General features: G+C 37.4%; 1 protein-coding gene across 1 annotated transcript in view; it reads right to left on the reverse strand.

Annotated features, from left to right (window-relative positions):
• The window catches only part of ABCA13 (ATP binding cassette subfamily A member 13), a 416,147-nt gene that overhangs the window by 79,335 nt on the left and 316,598 nt on the right, over nt 1-20,214 (reverse strand). The window contains exons 53-55 of the mRNA XM_014828402.3: nt 18,011-18,264; nt 13,885-14,077; nt 11,320-11,429 (exon numbers count right to left, since the gene is read on the reverse strand). Coding sequence (XP_014683888.3) covers nt 11,320-11,429; nt 13,885-14,077; nt 18,011-18,264 — 557 coding nt within the window. The remainder of the gene's footprint in view (nt 1-11,319; nt 11,430-13,884; nt 14,078-18,010; nt 18,265-20,214) is intronic.

A 20,214-nucleotide genomic window follows, 5' to 3' on the forward strand; every position in this document is an offset into this window, starting at 1 on the left:
GTTTTCTTCTTCTAGGTGCCCATGGGTGCCATCAACTTGGAGCTGGTCTTTAGGTGACATTCGTGGGTAGGGAGAGATGCAGTTCTTTGACCACAGATAGTTAAATCTAGAAACTATAGGGAGTAGAAGCCCAGAGTTTCAAAATTCCAGGGGAGATGTTTTCTTTAAAACTCTGAGCTGCAATAGAAACCAACAGGTTTTCTTATCCTCTTTCTAGGCCAGTGTAAGGAGTTTTCAAGAGCCCACTGCGTCAGTAAGGATGCAGCCCTTCAATGATGCTAGATTTATGCAGGGTTTCAGTTCAAAGTTTCCTCTTATGCAGAGCTGCAGCCACATCTTTTGCACCTTCGGGGACCTTCAGAACTAAGCCTCCAAGTCACAAACCACAGCCACTCTGTCCACTTCTCAGGCAGCCACGGCAGCAGCCCGACAGTTGCTCTGGTTTGTTAGTTTCTTCTTTTATGGAAACTGGGGAGTCCCTTTCTTCCCGTGGCCTCAGTTAGGCACTTACCAAATAGCTGTGGTTAACTTTATCTAGTAATTAGCACATTTTTAGGCCATTCTCGCCTTTGGCCTTAACTGTCATTAAATATTATTTCAAGTGACTTTGTAAGTACTTTTCATATTATGTCTATCTCCGCTTTGTCTTATTTGATCCTTGTTTTTGCCTTTCAATTTTAATGTCTTCACTTAACTAAAAACTTAAAATTTAAACATATTTGTATTTTGTGTTAATAATTTTATACTAATATCCGGAAATAATTCCCTATTGAATAATGAAGGTTGATATTTCCTTGGATTATTTCTAGTTTTCTATGAAAAATATTAAACATTGGTCTCAGGCAGAATTGGTAACTTATTTTTCCTTTATAAACTGATATGAAATTTGTATACTGTCTATTTTGTATTTGACTCTATTCTACCACATTGATTAAGCTATTCAATCAGAAAGGCATTATTTTATTCCAGAATAAATATAGTGCATTGAGATACCTGTTTGAGCAATTAGCTATCATCTATCTACTCTCCTTTGTCAAAAATGTCATGACTTAGGGGCTGGCCCTGTGGCTGAGTGGTTAAAGTTCTGTGTACTCCACATAGGCAGCCTGGGTTCACTGGTTCAGATCCCAGGCACAGACCCACTCCACTCATCAGCCATGCTGTGGAGGCATTCCACTTATAAAGGAGAGGAAGATTGGCACAGATGTTAGCTCATGGCTAATCTTCCTCAAGCAAAAAAAAAAAGAGAGAGAGAGAGAGAGGAAGATTGCCAACAGATTTTAGCTAGGGGTAAATCTTCCTCATCAAAAAAAAAGTAAAAAAGAAAAGTTTTTTAAATGTCATGACTAGACTCACCTACATAAACTTCAGAATTCCTGTATGAAGTCTCCTCCTACTTTCTGCAATATCAGCTAGAATTACATTAAATCTGCGAAACTTGGTAAAGAAGAATAATGTTGACTATTTAGCTTTTCCATCCAGAAACATGGCATGTCTCACTACTTATTCAATTATGCTTTATTATTCTCAAAAAAAGTTATCTATATTTTTTTCTTGAAGATTAGCTCTGAGCTAACATCTACCACCAATCCTCCTGTTTTTGCTGAGGAAGACTGGCCCTGAGCTAACATCCATGCCCATCTTTCCCTACTTTGTATATGGGATGCCTGCCACAGCATGGCTTGATAAGTGGTGCATAGGTCCATGCCTGGGATCCAAACCAGCGAACCTCAGGCTGCCAAAGTGGAACAGGTGAACTTAACCACTATGCCACCAGGCCAGCTCCATAGGCTATCAAGATTTTATCGTATAGGTTCAACATATTTTTTTCTAAGGTTATTCACAGGTACTTTACATGCATTTTTGCTATTGTAATTAAGTGTGTTTCCTATTATACACTCTAATTGATTATTGTTGGTTCATAGGAAAGCTCTTGAGTCTTTTATATTTAATTTTTATCCAGCCACCTCTGTTGAATTGTTTCTTAATTGATCTCCATGGATATTTTAAATATATCATATTAAAAATATAAAATTAGTAGTGTTAGTATAAATATTCATATTATTTATTAACTATGTCATATAGCAGAACTTAAATTCAAGAATAATGCCAAATAATGTTAATAGTGTTATTTCTTGTTTCTTGTTTTAATGGGAACTATTCTAATACTTCCCTAATAAATATCAGGTGTTTAATTTAGGATCTTTGCATCATATACAGCCTTATTCCTTGTGTTGATGATGCTGTATGTATTATACTTAATTATCAGATAATGAGGGTAAAGAGTTAAGATTTCTTAATTCAAATATATTTCTGTCATTCTTTCCAGTTTTCCAACAGAGTTTGTTTTACATGTTTTAATGTTTTATATTTCACACTAGAATTTCTTGATCATAATGACTTAATATAGAAGAGTATATTTTATTAATGTGTAATATTTCTGCCTCAAATATGCCTTTTTCATAAATTCTATTTATTGGATGTTAATATATTTATTTTTGTTTTGATTTTATTTGCCTAATTGTCACACATTTATTTTTAATTTTCACTGTAATTTTGTGCTGTGTGTCATACAAAAGGAATGCTTTTTTAAAAGGCCAGCTTCTGAGCGTTTGATTTTTTAAGGATCGGCAAACCCAACAGCATTTACTGCAAAAATATATGCTTGCTCTGGTGTCTGTCAACTGTCTTTATAAATAATATATCTCTTACTGCTCCTTTTTTTCATATTTTATGCTGTATCTCTATAGATTGTTGTTTCTTTGTGTTTGTTTTTCTCTCAAATAATTGGAAGAAGGGTCAGAGCATGAGATTTAGAGTTGAAAACTTGGATATAAATCTTCTGCCACTTGCTACAAGTCTGTCTTCCAGCATGCCACTTAACCTCTGTATTTCAGATTCCTCATCAGTGAAGTTAGGATAATATCCTACTCCCAAGGTTGTTTCAATTGTTATATGAGATCAAGAATGCCGTGCCCCTAACATAATGCTTGGGGAAAAGCAGAATCACCATAAATTATGACTATTATTATTAGCATTCATTTTGTCAGGGGCTGCAAACACAAATGTTTTCAAGAGCCAAACAGTCAAGCTGAACAACTGATGGTTTCAGTAGTGAGGCTATATGGTGTGGTGGGAAAAGTGACAAACTGAGAAGTACATGTTCTGATGAAGTGCACTCTAATTCCAAAACGTATACACTATACTGGCCCAAGAAACATGCATGTGATTTTTGACTTGCATTTTTTCAATTTGTGACCACTGTCATTATGTCAGGAGCTCATGATACTTTAAACCAAATTATAATGGTCAGTTTTGAACTGAATTCTTTAGACATAGCTTATTCTCAAGTTTGAGAATATGCATTCATAAAAATTAATAAATTAAGAAAAGAGCACTATTCCTGATAATATAAACTCAAAGGAGAGACAAAAGGAAGCTTAATATAGTGAATGACTGAATCAATATGTTTCAATTAGGTAGCAATAAGTTATGAGCTTCATGGCAGGAAGGTATGTACCAACTCTCTAAGTAGTTAAAAATTCCATTGTGTTCTAATTACCCATTTAATTCCTTGAATACCAATGTGCAATTAACATTACAAATAATCAAGGTTAAAAATATAATTAATGCAAGTGTGATTAAGTTATAATTAAACTAATTACACAGATATGTAGTCCTTTAAATAAAGGACTTGCAGACCATTATGGGGATGCAAATTTATTCTTCCTTTCAAGAGCAGCTATTTGAATTTCATTTTCCAGTTATTTTAAAATGATGGAATGGAATTATACAAGAGGGAGTCAGTCCTCCCAGGATAAAAAATAAACCATATATTTTTCTTTACTTTGGAAATTCTCATACTTTTGTCTATACGTACTTGTAAATAGAGAAGTTAGAAAAAAGTCACCACCCAATCAACAAAAACACCTTCTTACTTCTATAGCTGCAAGGAAAAATCAACAACACAACACTTGACAGAGCTTCATTTCTCTACAGCAGGATTCCCTTTCAGAATGTTAAATAGGATAGATAACACGTACCTCCAACACTCACTCAACTGATATATTCTCTCTATTTTCTGTTCTTGAACATAATTAGTTCCAAATATTGACTTTTTATCAATTGACATAGACTAACCAAGTATAATTGTATTCTTGGCCCCCAGACAGCAATAGATATAACAGTTAAGAGCCAATATGGACAGCATAACGATTCAACACGTAGCATTTGGAGTAAGGTAGATATTCCTGCAAGTTTCCAACTTTCTTCATTGAAGTTAGGAAAAGGAATATTTCTCAAATGAGAAGTCCACACCTATTACCAGCCAAGGTGACTTTTATATGAGCTCTCACTGAATCTTCATTCAAGCATTTAAGTTGCCATTATTGTAGTATATAGATGAGGAAAATGGACTAGCGGGAAATGGAGAGAGGAAGGAAAAAGGAGATCTTAAGAAGTAAAAGTGATAAATAAGCACAAAGTAAACTTCATGATACTTTCTAAATCTATCAGAATGATGTAACCAAAACAAACAAATTGTTCACCTCTGAGGATGACTGGTAACTAAATGATCATCTTGAAAACTGGATAAATAAAAACAAGCATTCATCTGTCCTTTTTCACATGAACTATACATCTGGGTCACCACATAAAATGTTGTGAAAGTAACTCCTTATAAAATTATTTCTGCTAGTACACAAAAATAAAATGATGAGTTAGAATATCACCATTTGGCAATCTCCAGTGAATTAATGCATGAACCTAGGTATTAGGCATCAAAACTGCTAACATCAAAAAAAAAAAAAAATGAAGGACAGATAGAGCGCACCCCTTGATGAAAGAAGACATCATGACCTCCTGCTTAGACATGCCAAAATCACGCACTTTAACTATATGATAAAGTGGTTAAAATTGTTAAATTTGAACCTGAGCATAATTAAGCCTCTGGATTAAGCTGCAATTTGTAAGAAATAGGACAGAAAAACATGTTAAATTTGATCATCTGTGTGCAATCAGCAAAGTTTACAGGCAGCTCTCTGTCTAAGTCCAATGGCTCAGGATCAACAGATAGACCGTAAAGAAAAGAAAGAGACGGAGAGGGAACCTGTACACTGAGACACTTAAAAGCCATATCTAGCTTTTATAAATGAGCAAGATTAAACTGTGGTATCTAGAGACACTCACGGGTGATAAAGCCATATCGAATCTTTTGGATGGAAGGGGTGTGGTTGAGCTGGGGCACATAGAGTGACTCCTGGGTTAGCTGTCAAACTTCTATTTCTTGACCTGAGTCACCCTTTGAGGTCAGATCAAAACAGCTAAGTGGAAAAATCCTTAGCTCTCCTCCTCCTGTGCACTTATCAAAACTACAACTACATAGAGAGCAAACATCTTTGAAAATGACCTGAAGACTGGCAAAACAGATTTTCCGCAGCTAAGAATATAAAGAAAAAGTCACATCAAGATGAGTAGAAGGGGCAGAGATGTAGTCTAGTCAGCACCCCAGGGCAGTGACCCACAGGCGGGAAGGATATCACAACTGTGAGGTCCTCCTGAATCAGCAAAGGGCCTGAGGCCCACATCTGGCTCCCCAGCCTGGGGCACCTACACCAAGTAAGCAAGTCCCTATAATGTCTGGCTTTGAAAACCAGAAGGGCTTACATCCAGGAGAGCTGGAGGACTGTGGGAAACAAAGACTTTGTTCTTAAAGGATGCATGCACAGACTCACTCTGAGTCCCAGGACAGAGGCAGGAGTTTGGAAAGTGCCTGCGTTACACATGAAGGAGATTCATTAACTGATTTCAGGCTGTGTGCCAGAGGGTCAGGGATCTCTTGAAACTTTCTCTGGGGACAGAAGCGTTGGCGGGAGCCATGTTTTTGTACTCTTCTACCTAGGTGACCCGGCCCTTCAGGCACTGTTTCTGACACTTTCCATCTACCTTGCTGGCACGAATTGCCCTGCCCCAGTGTTCTCCTGTAGAATTCATCACCACTAAACTGTCTTTACAGGAAATATTAAAAGGACTTTAAATGGAAAAGAAAAGTCTATAAGTAGAAACTAAAAAGAAATTAGAAAAAATCTCACTGGTAACGGCACACATATTGTAAAGGTAGTGCATCAACCATCTATACAGCTAGTTTGAAGGTTAAAGGACAAAAGTAGTAAACCATCTACATCTATAATAATTAGCTAGGAGATATGCAAAGTAGAAAACATAAAATATGACACCAAAAACATAAAATATGGGGAAGGAGAGTAAAAATGTAGCACTTTTAGAGAGCACTTGAACTTAAGTGACCATCAACTTAAAATAGACTGGCTATATACAAAGATTGATATATAAGAACCTTATGGTAACCACAACCAAAAACCAATAATAGATAGACCAAAATAAGGAGAAAAGAATACGAACATAACACTAAAGAAAGTCATCAAATCACAAGGGAAGAAAGCAAGAGAAGAAAGGAAGAGAGAAGAACTACAAAAACAGTCAGAAAACAATTAACAAATGGCAATAAGTACATACCTATCAATAATTACTTTAAATGTAAATGGACTAAATGCTCCAAACAAAACAAATGAACAAAGAAAACAAAACAGACTCACAGATACAAAGAACCAACTGGTGGTCACTAGAGGGAAGGGGGTTAGGGGGATGGGTGAAATAAGTGAAGGGGATTAAAAAGTACAAACTTCCAGGGGCTGGCCCCGTGGCCGAGTGGTTAAGTCTGTGCGCTCCGCTGCAGGCGGCCCAGTGTTTCGTTGGTTCGAATCCTGGGCACGGACATGGCACTGCTCATCAAACCATGCTGAGGCAGCGTCCCACATGCCACAACTAGAAGGACCCACAACGAAGAATATACAACTATGTACTGGGGGGCTTTGGGGAGAAAAAGGAAAAAATAAAATCTTTAAAAAAAAAAAAAGTACAAACTTCCAGTTATAAGGTAAATAAGTCATGGGGATGTAATGTACAGTATAAGGAGTATAATTAATAATATTATAATAACGTTGCATGGTGACACAATTATTAATATGGTGGTAATTATTTTGTAATGTATATAAATGTTGAATCGCTATGCTGTACACCTGAAACTACTACAATATTATACGTCAATTATACTTCAATAAAAAAAGTGTTTGCCTTATAATAATACACTAAGCTACCTATTTTAACAATCAGGATAGCAGTTACCCTTAAGCGGGAGAAGCAGCTAGATAGGGCTTAAGGGGTACTGGTCTTGCGCCGTTTCTTGAGCTAGGTATAGATTATAAACTTGTATTCACTTGTGAAGATTCATTAAGATGTTCTTTTCTATGTGTTACTTATAAACAATTTTTTAAAAGGAATTTAAAAAAATATTAAACCAAGAAACGTAAGATTTTGAGTATCCAGAAATAATCTATGTAAATTTTTGAAAGGCTAAATTAAAATTATATATGTCATTTAAAGAACAATGACACCAATAATATCACTTATTAAAGTTTTATGATCAAGTTAGAGCTGTATAAAAAAGCACATTTAAAGACTCAACTTGATAATTTATTTAAAGAAAAAGACTTTAAAAATCATTCAAATCAAGAAGAGAGAAATAAAACAATAAAAATAGTGTAAGAAAAGCAGGGTGGAGAGATTAACAAGAATGACAAATTTTAATAAATTTGGAAATGAAAAACATTTTAATTGCTGGAGAAATTCAATCTTTTATTCTTTTTAAAGCACAAGAGTCAAAGTCTAGAAAGTATAAAGATAATTTTATAGAAAAATAATCACAAGCATACAGATATAGGGATAGAAAGAAAATACAAATTTTAGGATAATAGTTTCAACTATGAAAAAGTAGTTAAAAATTTTAAATTAAGTAAATAGGTTTTTAAGAAAATATAAATTGTCAAATTACAACAAAATAAAAAATAGTAATAATGTAATAGTAATGATTAAAAATGAAAGTTTTCAACAGCAAAAAAAATTTTCGTATCATAGATTTAAAATGCTATACAAGATTCAGCAAATAAAAAAGATTTAAATTCATGACAAAGTAAATTTTACTGTGGAAAGGTAAGGACAGATCAATAACCAGAAATCTTTTATTTATCATATGAATATGTCAAAAGAAAAAGAACTATAAAATATGTTCATCTGCATAAATGTTAAAATGATAAATTTGAGATTTTCCTTAAAGAATTTTAAATAAAATTGCAAAATAATACTAATGAGATAACAATATGTACATAATTTTCAAACCATCACATTTAATAAAATAGAAATACTATCATTTAGGTGAGTAACAAGATGCACTGTCTTTTAACATTGTGTTGATAGTTCTAAGGAAAGCAACAAGGAGTATTGGAATTATTAACATGAAAAAGGGAGACAAATGCTTCATTAATTACCAGGGAAAGCATTGTATTTTGGATAGGAAATGAAGACTGATTAAAATAGGTTTTAAAATGAATCATATTTATTTCAGTAAGAGAAAAATATACAAGGTTTGTGAAAGAGAAGACGCAGTATTAAAATGTCAGTTCTCTCCAAATTAATCTGTAAGAGCAACATAAAATCAGCTAAAATTCCAGTGGGGATTGTAGGCACAATGCTTTATAGTTCTTCCTCTACATCCAAAAATGTTTAATAGATTTTTATTTGATTCATTTATTGCTATGTAACTGGTGTCTGGAAGAGAAAAACACACTAAACATAAGCATCTCTGGGCATCAGAAACAAGAGAATGCAGGAAGCAGGGTCTCAAACCACTGCCTGCTGGGTTCTAGACCTGAATTACCTAAAGCAGCTGGAATTTGGCCCCTGAAAGCTAATGGGGACCAAAAGCACTCATGTATGGCTAGAGAGGGGCTAAAATCAAGTTCAGTGTGTGACACCTGGGTCTGGAGCAGAGCCCCACTCTCCTAAAAGGAGGCTGAGAGAAGCTTCCTGGAGCTTTGGCAACTGGAAAGTCGCTCATCTTTCAGGTTGGGTCAGCGGTGCAGGGCCAGGACTAAGCTATCTGGTCACCGGAAATGGGAAATTCTCCATATGGCTGCAGGATGGGAACTCGAAGCTGTCAATATAAGACCTGACTCTGGACCAGAGATCTAGAGGATAAACAGTGGAAGGACTCACAAAACTGATAGATAGATAGATAGTAGGCGACACATAGAAAGAGAGAGCAAAAGCAAACACATAAACAAACTCACAAGGTCAGCCAGTAAAATCTCAAGCCATGGGATAGCCAATCTAACAAGAAGAAATTTAAAAAACAAGCAGTTTAGAGATGAATTACTTCCTGATGAAGACAAATTCATCTGGATGAATAAATCTACAAAAGATATGCAGGGACTCTATAAAGAAAATTGAAAAATATTATTAAATTACTTTTTTAAATGATCTGAATATTTATATATACCATAGTCAAGGATAAGACAGACAAAACATCATAACTATGTCAAACCTCCTCAAATTATATTATAAATTTGATGCACTTTCATTCAAAATTCAAATACTGTGACACTTTATAGAGGTTGATAAGATGATCCTAAAAATAATATGTAGTAAAGCTCCCCAAATAGTCCAAATAATTCTGAAAATGAAGAACTGGGAAGACAGTCAGGAGCCGCAGCTTACTAGTATGCATCACAAAGCAAGAGAAATTAAGGCTGAGTTCCCAGCATATGTGAGAACGTGGCATATAACTGAAGAAGTGCTTCCAACTGATGGACAAAAGATACTTTGCTGAGAAAACATCATTAGGCAAATTGGAATTCTAGATAGAAAAAAAATCAAACTATTTCTCTACTATACAATGTATTCAAATATAAACTCCATATAAATTAAAGACATGAATGTAACAGATAAGCCCTTAACAAGAAAATATGAGGAATAGCTTTACAACCTCAGAAAGCAAAGAATTTAAGAGTCAAAAAGCAAGAAATAACAAAAGAAAAAATGATAAACTGACTTCATCAAAACCAAGAACTTCTATACACACAAACTTTTAAAACAAAGTTAAAATATCAGGTACCATTGAAAGGTAATACTTAAAATGTAAAACGTGCAAAGGATCAGTTTCCAGTCGATTGTATGAAGAACTCTTACACAATGAGTAACAGAAACACAGACAACCTTATAGAAAAAAGGACAATGGATACCACTGGGGACCTACATAACAAATAAATATGAGAAAGTGCTCAAGTTCACGAGCAATTGAGGAAGTGCAAATTAATCTAACAATGAGGTTTCACACCCACCACACTTGTAAAAAGCTAAACCTTTCAGTAACTATTATTGAAGAGGATTATGAAATGTTCATGGAATAAGCGTAAATGAAGTATACAAAGTGATCCTTAAAATCTTGTCTGATTTTAAAATATGCTTCTCCTCACATCAAACCACATATAATCATTCACACTTCGCACACATGCAGATAATAGATAAAATTAGATATATACACACAGATATGTATGTATGTTTAAATTAGACTAGTACGAGACGTAAACTTTAACACTGGCTTTTAGCACTACATCAAAAATGTTTGTCCTCTTGGTGCCTGGCACATCAAAGATGAACAACAAATACTTGTTGATGCAAAGAATTAGCCAGTTAATGGGTGATTATGACAGTTTTGAATAATTTTTTTCAATTACTATATTTGAACCTATATATAAAAGTCACAAGCAAATTATTTCCATGTCTACTTAGGAATGATTTATGATCCCCAGTAGACAGACTATCAGATCGAATATGGTACTGAGAACTTGGTAGCTATTTATATGATGATATAATACAGTATTGAAAATAAAAAAAGTGGAGTATCAAGTGGTATATGGAAACATCCAGATTAGGATGCACGTGAATGGTGTGTGGAGTAGTAGGTAGAACATTGCTGTACTACCTGAAAGAGGAGGTCTGGGCGGCAAAAGGAAGGAGACCATCTAGCCCCTTGTGGCTACCCTCATGTTACGTCAGTGAAGGCATTTGAAGCTGTATCCAACGGTGACCCAAGGAGAACCAGCCCCTGGCCATTTTCTCTCAACTGAGTTAACGCTCGGCAGAGAGCAACCAAATACCTTAAACCAAACTAGTGCCTCTGAAAGATGTCAGCCTGTGGCTGCTTTTGGCCAATGTCTCCTTTGGCCAGAAATGAGTTCATTTCATTAGCATTTGGAGGCGCTTCTGAGGAGTGGTAATTGAAAGGTAAATTTGGAGGAAAATGACATCCTCAGACTTTTAGTCCACTGGACTGAGGGGATGCTGGGGATTCTCTGGCCTTGCTTATTATCCCTATGGGCAGCAAAAATTAGTGAATCTGGATTTTACCCCATGGGAGTTCTGATGACAGCATGTCCCGAGGTCGGAGGGATGTCCCCGTTCAGCATTTTGAATGTGGTACTCTTCCCAGCTCCGTTCACCCCTAGAAGCCCAAAGCACTAAAAAGAGAAAACAAGTTAAACAATAAAATCAAAATTATATCAGAAACAGGACTTGCTTTCAGACAACTTTGAGTTGCTATCGTTGGTTTGTGATATCTGTGGACTTTTAAAATCATACTAGTGTATAAAGTACTTTATAGATCACAAAGGACTTTCCCAATTACCATGGCATTTGAGTAGTCTCGCAATTTCAGCATTCATTCAGACAAGTAAATTCACGTACGGAAAGCTCAAGAGGATGAGAAGTAAATGCAAACTAACACCAATTATGCTGAGATTTCCTGTCCTATGTGGGGCCACCCCAATAAGCTTCTAACAATGTGCCGTTGATGAGTAGATTTTTTGAAAGTCACACCATCATAATCATTATTATTACCCTGACATCATCGTATAGTTTGAAGTACTTTCTAAAATTATTCTCCACTCTCTCCATCCTCCCCCTCTCTCTCTTTCTTTCTCTAGGCTCAGACTCTAAGCTAATCCTGATATGAGTTAAAAATATGACCTTTTAGTTCTATATCTTGACACTTAGCATGAACTCAACTTCTTTCTTGATTCAGTCCTATCTTATATTCCATGTGGAAATGACCTTCTTGCTTTCTTTTCTAGACCTTGTGTCTAGGTTGTATATCAGTATATTCTCAGCCAAAGATTCTGCCTTGGAGACTGACTCTATCAGTCAGTAAGTAGGTTCTTACCAATTTCCTTCCAAAACACCTGTTTTCTGATGGCTAGGCACTGATATCAGTGACAGAAGCTGGCTTCCTGGCTCCTTGAATCTGGGAAAAATGACTCTGGATTTCGTGTTGCCATGACTACCTATCAAAATGACTCTGGATTTTGTGCCACCATGCCTACCAAAATGTAGAGAACTACATTTTGTAACTCTGGATGACAGCTGCTTCACTATCCATGCTTTTCCACCTCAACTGGATCTCTCCCACCATCTGATGTATGAGCCCATTTTGTTTCAGGCCTATCCTGTCCCATGTCACTCCTGTCAGACCACACCTGAGTTGGCTATCCAAAGGTACAACACCATCAACCTACCCAAACTCTATCAACACTTCCAGGATTAGGTTTAGGCTTAGGATTATACAAACCTATGTTTTAATAAAGTTATTCTCACAGTTCCTGCCCTCCCACCTTTCCAACCCCCCCCTGCCCAGCTGCCCCTTGGACTTATAGCTCTAAGGCAATACTACCTGTGTGCCTTTTACCCTTTCCCTGCCTCCTGCTATTATGTAACACTGTATATGTTTACAATCTTCCATTTCCTACCCAGTAATTAATTCCTAGAGGGACGGGGACAAATCTTAACCATCTCTGTCTCTTGCATAGGCTCTTGCATGACACTTTACATCCAGGTAATTAAATGGAGATGCTCATAAAAGCCTAGTAAACAGCACCCAAATGTAAGTGGCATCTTGGATCATTTCATATACCTGGAGCATCTCTTTTATTAAGTTTTCCAAATTTTTCTCTTACCTTGTAGCTTACAACCACCATGGAGAGGTAGTGGCAAAACTAAAGTTGATCTTTAAAACAAAGGTAAAACAATAGCTCAATATGATGATGAAGTTTGCATAGCTAGTCTGAGAGTTGAGTAGCAAACAACGACTACAAGAAAATCCTTCCTTAACATAGTGTCCTGTTCAACCACAACCATGGTGCAGGGTGGAAGGATATTCCTGGATCGATTCAGATTGGTCTCTTGGCTTCTCTTTATCTCAGAATACTCATACCTGAAATGCCTGCTCTCTGCTTTCAGTAAAGCACAGATGGCACAGATAATAATACAAGCTAATTTGAATTTCTCAGGAGCTTGGAACAATATGAATGCAAGATGCTCTCTTATTATTAACAGTTAATTAAAGATAATCATTTCCAGAACTGATTTCTCTTTAGGCACTAAGCACAAATCAGGAACAACTTATATGGCTTGTGTCAGTTCTGATTAAACATTTCTACTACAATTAATGCTGTATTCATGAAAAAAAAATTCTGGGCTATTGCTATGGTATGCGAGTGCTTTTTACCTCTCCAGAGCAGCATTTCACTAGATCGGCTTAACTGGCCACTTAAAGAGTACTGATGTCCACGTAAGAGTTAGAACTGGTTTCCTTAATTAATTGGATCCATAAAATATTTGCGTTCAAGAAAAAGTCATCCCACACCCCAAAGAATACTTAAAACTCCTCAGTCATATGAAATCTTAAAAATAATCAAACAGAATAAACCTCATCAATCACTCAGCAAAGTTTTCACTAGGGACAGAGCCAACAGACTCTTTACTCAGGTTTTGTTTCTAGTGATTTGGCAGAAATTCCTGGAATTTAAATGTTGCTTTAGCTCTGATTTCAGATATTATGAGAATAACACAAGCAGACCAACAATTAGAGTTACACAGAAACTTTGTAATAGAAAGGGGTACAACTAGAAGCTTCTTTACCTCTCCTCTTCGTATGCCCAAAGTAATATCTTGCACGGCGGTGGTCTTCTTGAAGAAGCTTCGATAACTTTTACTGAGGTTGTATAAGACAAGAATGTCTCCATTGGTTCTTCCTTTCAACACCCTCAGTTGCTCTTTTTCAACATCTATGTCCTTAGAAGATGTGACTGTACCTTGGAGGGCAGAGTGACCCCTGGGAAGACAAAGCCAGAGCTAATTCACACCTGGAAAATGGAAGTGGAAGAGTCTAGAGAAAGGGCAGAGATCTGTCAAAACAGAAGATATAGTCTTCAGACTGCAGTGTCCACTCTGGTCCATGCATCCGAGTTCTGCCATCCTGAATACTGATAACCAGCAAGAGTCAAGGTCCATCCTCTAATGGGAAGGAAATGTACATGTTCCCCAAATACAGTGAAGTGGACAGACACCAAACCAGAGCTACTTTTCAATTTTATAAGTAATAAAGTCATGCCCGATTTATGTGCTAGATGGAAAAATAATTTATTACAAAATGATCATAAGGATTGAACTTGTCTAAGCACTTTTAGCAAACAGGTCATTTAGTAAAATAGATTGCATATAAAGCACCCAAACATTACAGTACATGTTGGATTGTACAGCAAGCACTCTGCATAGTGACTTGCATAGCATATTCAATAAGTATTTCAGGTGAATACAAATTTAATTTTCAACTCTAATTTACTTACTCTAAATCTGAGCTGCTCACTGTTCGATCTTTCTTATGATTTTTATTCTAGCATTCTTTAACTTTCAAGTAAATTTTAATTTCCCCTGTAAACTGTAATATGCCAACATTTTAATAATTAAGTGAGTACAGACTACTGAGTTAGTGTAGGACCAACATCAATTTCCTCGTTTTGTCAAGGTAATATTGTTATCTAATATACTGTCATATTATCAAAGTATCATTGGGAAAAGCTGGGTGAAGCGTACATAGGGACTCTCTGTACTAATTTTGCAATTTCTTCTGAGTCTTAAGCTATTTTAAAATAAAAAGGTAATAAAAATAAAATAAACTACCTAATGCCATCACCAGTGGCCCCAGCTTTCCCTATATTATTTTTTCTGTACCTAAAATCACCATTGAACAAACATACAATTTATCTGTCTCAAAACCTATATGATGAGAAAATATAGTTGGATACTTAGGAGTATATATTATATGGTATCATTTACATAACATTCAACAGCATGAGAAAAGAATCAACAGAGATCGAAACAAGAGCTGCAGTTCCCTATAGAGTGGTTACTGACTGGAAAGGGTTATGAGGGGGCCCTGGGATGCTGATGGTGCTCAGTCTGAGAGAAGGCAACATAGGGGAATTCAATCTGGGGAAATACACTGAATTTTACACTTTGCTTTCTGACTATTATCTTCCCCTTTCCCAGTTGAAGGTGTGTTCCTTGACCCTTCAGTCTGTCCTGGCCTTCCAGAGATACTTTCTCTACTGTAACAGGAAAGTATACCATCTCTATTCCTTCCTGTTTCCAAGATCCATCCCCAAGTTACGCACATCAGCAGTTCTGACCCTGTCCTCGTTAGAATCACCTGGCGAGCTTTATAAATACCCACTTGGTCTCATCCCCAGAGCTTCTGATCGCAGGGCTCTAGGGGAGCCCAGGAGTGCATATTTGTTTAAATCTCAAGTCATTCTACAGACAGAAGACAACTGATTGAAGTAACTTCTTGTTGGCCAACCTCACAATAGTCCAACATACAATTCATCCAACTACACTCAGAAAAGTGGCACCCAGCCATCTTCCAACTGACAACCAAAAAGAATGGCATCTATATTACAAAGGAAGAATCTGGATTGGTACCAGCTGTAGCAGAACTCTCCAGAGATTCAGATTCAGCATACCTAGTATTGGAAGAGAAATGCTGTCCTGGGTCACAGGACTGTTCCGACCCAGTCAGTGCCTAGGGTACAAAGAGCAAAGTCCAACTCCACACCAGAAAGAGAATAAGCAAGAACTCTCCCAAACCCACCCAACCTGACTGGTATGCAGCCAGGGCATGTTCTAATGGAGACCTGGGTTCCTAGCAGACAACCAAAGGCCAGCAGCAGGACTGCAGGACAGGAGCCAGTGCAGGGTAGGGAAGGACAGCAATGAAGGAGGCTCACTCGCTTGGCACTCATACCCAGCATCAGGTGCTGGTCATGGACACTGCTTAGTTGGAGAAGGCAGGATATGTCTGTCCCAGATGCAGAGGGCAGGGTCTTCCTATTCTCATCAAAGATTCAACTATGCCAAGTATAAAATATTTCCCACGTGAAGGAACTTAAGGTCAAGCAGAAGAGAGTAAGATATAAACACTCTAAGTCAACACTACTGGTCCTGATAAAGACAGGCTGTAATAGAAATGCTGAGAAGGCATTATGCCTGTCCTGGGAGGCAGCGAGGGCACCAGAGGAGGGTCCTGGAAGTTAGGGAGGTCAGGAATGGCAGAGGACCAGACTGGGCAGATGATCAGAGGCAAATGGCATGTATGGGGGTGGAGGGAGAATCATAGAGAGCTTCATTGAGCACGAGGTACCAGACAAGAGGGGACCTGGCTAAGAACATTGGAATTCTATCTTTCAGGCAATGTTCAATCTGGATTTAAAAAAAAATTAAATTGATCAGATAATCATTATAACAGTCATCCATAAGGGAGTGGCAAGCAATTGTGCCTAAATTAAATAAAATTTCTGTGCTTTGTAAACTTCACACTGACAAAGAACAACAAATACTATGTAGTCTGAATAAAAATGATAATATTCTAAAATATGGTTTAACTTATACTCTACAAAGTAAAGGTAATAGAGGAAGTCTTCCCTTTAAAGAAAAATCTTTCGATGCTACAGAACAGGGCACCCTGAAATCCACCCAAGGGAAGTCTACATTACAGGTTTTAAAATAGATTAAACTAGCAAGGGCCAATCACAGAACCATTACGTCTGACAAGTACTCAGTATCAGACTCAGTCAGATAGTTGAAATCTACAGATTCCAGAGTGATTGTGGCCAATTCAAAAGAGCCTTGGAATTTGTATTCAAACTGGTTCTCCACTTTGGCAGATTAAAAGGAGTTATAGAAGAGTGGCGTCAGCATCATGGTGGCATAAGACATCCCTCCTCTATGACCCCCTTTTTAAATAACTAATTAGACATCCTTTCATGAATCCAGATGCCTCTGAGGGAGCTGTGTGATCCAGCACCACACCCCAAGGAGAGATGTCATGAAAGGAATGAAAGGAACAGATTCTAGAAGGAGATCACCATAAAATATCGATAGTGTGTCTTTATAATTTTTACTAGGTTCTCCAGTGACGTGGCTGTAGCTAGTAATTTCTCCGTAAAGAATCCCTCACTTGGAAAGAGCAGGTCAGCAGAGTTAGGCGACATGAGTCATGGAGAAGGAGACACACCATTCTAGACCTTACTCAGGAAAGCATGTATTCTTTATCTATTTCAAATGCGTTATCCAAAAATATTTAGACATCCTTGTAAAGCCATCTTAAGTCCTATTTAGAATAGTAGGGATCCGTGTGTGTTTGTGCAGGCATGCCTGCGCACAGGCACATACGTACACCAAGACAGACCACTGTATAGCTCCGTATATACATGTTTCCCCTGTGCTACTGACTTTCATCCTTGCCTAACAGAGATAGGAATGCAGCATTAATAGCAACAGGAGCTGGCAAAGGGCAAGTGGTTACCAGCTCTGAATTTCCACATATTCCTGCTTCTCAGAGTTAACAACATTTAGCCATAAAATTAAATCATGTTATGGTATCAACCAAATTCACCTTAGGTGCTACAATCAACGTAAGACGGCAACTGAGCAATTTCAAAGGGGAAAATTCACTGAGATAATTAAATACTTGAAATGATTATCTCACAGGTTGACTGCTTATCTTTTGACATTCTCCTTCCTAGTTTTGGTGACTCACACCAATCAAAAAAAGAAAAATGCAAAGAAACATAAAATCTTAACTCATTGTAACCATGTATAATACTGATTAGGCACATTTCTTATCTTGTAACCTCCAGGATGGAGTTTTCTCTCCCTCTTTATTCAAAAGTTGGTGCCATTCGAGGATGAGCCCTGCAGGACTCACCTTAACCGCTGCAGAAAGTCCCAGTGCAGCAGAATCCTCCAGAGGAGAAGAACTGTGCCTTGTAAGGCCAATTGCACGAAGATCCAGCCCAGGAAGTTCATCTCAAAGGGACTCACATAGGAATCGACGCCAAAGTTGTGGGTCAGGTCATATTTGATCTGATTATAACAGAGTTCTATCAGTCCTTGACCCAGGCAGAATTGAGGAAAAATAGTAAAGACCCACTTGAGGACATCATAGATGATCTGTAAATTCTGTACAGTGGAAGAGAAAGAAAAGAAACAAAATTAAAAGCGCTTCGCAACTTCCATTTCTCCTTGTTGGTCTTGTTGGATAGGTCCTCCCTATCCAGCCATTCAGTCACACTCTCAGATGTCAGCAAACCAAAGAGGCTCATTCTCAGCCTTAAGATCTAATGGTTATGCCTTGCTAGGCTTTGGACTTGCATTGGACCCCTTGCCCCTTTCTTCCTTCCAATTTCTCCCTTTGGGAATGGAAATATCTATCCTACGCCTGTCCCATCACGTGTTTTTGGAGCACATAGCTTATCTGGTCTCAAATGTTCACAGGTGGAGAGGAATTTACCTCAGGATGAGTCACACCTCAAGCCTCTCCTATAACTGATTTAGATGACATTTCCATGAGATTTTGGACTTTAGAGTTGATGCTAGAGTGAGTTAAGACTTAGGGGCTGTTGAGATAGAATGAATGTATTTTTCACATAAGAAGCACATGGGAGCCAGCCCCCTGGTACACCGGTATAGTTTGGTACATTCTGCTTTGGTGGCCTGGGTTTGAAGGTTCGGATCCCAGGCGCAGAACTACACCACTCATCAGCCATGCTGTGGCATCACCCCACATATAAAGTGGACAAGGATTGGCACAGATGTTAGTGCAGGGTTAATCTTCCTCAAGCAAAAAAAAAGAGGAGGATTGGCAATGGATGTTAGCTCAGGATTAATCTTCCTCACCAAAAAAAAAGAAGAAGAAGAAGGATATGGATTTAGGGGGACTAGAGAATGAAATGTTTTGGAGTGAATGTTTGCATCCCCCCCAATTCATATATTGAAGCCCCAACCCCCAGTGTGATACTATTTGGAGGTGGGGCCTTTGGGAGGTAGTTAGGTTTAGATGAGGTCATGAGAGTGGAGCCCCCACGTTGGGATTACTGCCCTTACGTGAAGAGAAAAAAATAACAGTTCCTCTCTGTGTAGTGAGGATACATCAAGAAGGCAGCCCTCTGCAAGCCAGGAGGAGAGGCCTCCCCAAGAACTGAACCTACGGGCCCCTTAATCTTGGACTTCCCAGCCTCCAGAAGTGTAAGAAATAAATGTCTGCTGTTTAGGGCACCTAGTCTATGGTATTTTGTTACAGCAGCCAAGGCTGACTAAGACGTATGGATGACATTAATAGTCATGAGGTGACAATAGTGTTTAAAAGAGTGGATAATACCAGAAGCTGTGACAGTGAGCATGTAAATAATGTGCAAAACGCCTAGTTCATACTTAGCCTATAGTAAATGCTAAATGTATGTAGTTGTCATTATTAAACATATTAGAATAAAGTGATATTACAAGGACAGGATGAATAAGGGAGGAGATGGAAAGAGATTAATTGCAGAGAAAACAAAAAAAAAAGATAAGCTATATACTTAATATAATTTTTAAATTGAATATAAATAAGAATTCAGCATCTCCTATAAATTTAATTATTGTCTTTACCATCTGGTATTTTTTGAATACTAGTTTTATTTTATAATGAGATTAAAATTACTACAATAATCATTGTCCACTAAGCGTATTCTGTAAGGTACAGTATGCTTCCAGTTTTATTGAACTTTATCACATTTCATCCTTTCAGTAAATGTACAAGGTACTGAGAAGTAAACTCAGTTCCAGTGAAGAAACACAGTTTCAAGAGGCTGATTAATGTGTCCAGGCCACACAGCAGTAGGGCCAGGACTCGACCCCAATCTTTCTGGTCCGAAGAATAAAGTCTTTCCACAAGGGAATGCAGCTTTTGGAGAAAATTCACTGAAACGTGAGTCAGCTGAGCTGTCCTTTAGACTCAGCGTAGCTACTTTACAGTATTTAACCCAGAAAGACCACAGTAATTACCAAGCAAAGCTATGGAAATACAATGGAGAATTAAACTCACATTTTACACTCTTTCTCTCCTTGTATTCAAACTCAGTAATTGATCTA

The sequence above is a fragment of the Equus asinus genome, chromosome 1, assembly GCF_041296235.1.
Source record: "Equus asinus isolate D_3611 breed Donkey chromosome 1, EquAss-T2T_v2, whole genome shotgun sequence".
NCBI classification, from domain to species: Eukaryota; Metazoa; Chordata; class Mammalia; order Perissodactyla; family Equidae; genus Equus; species Equus asinus.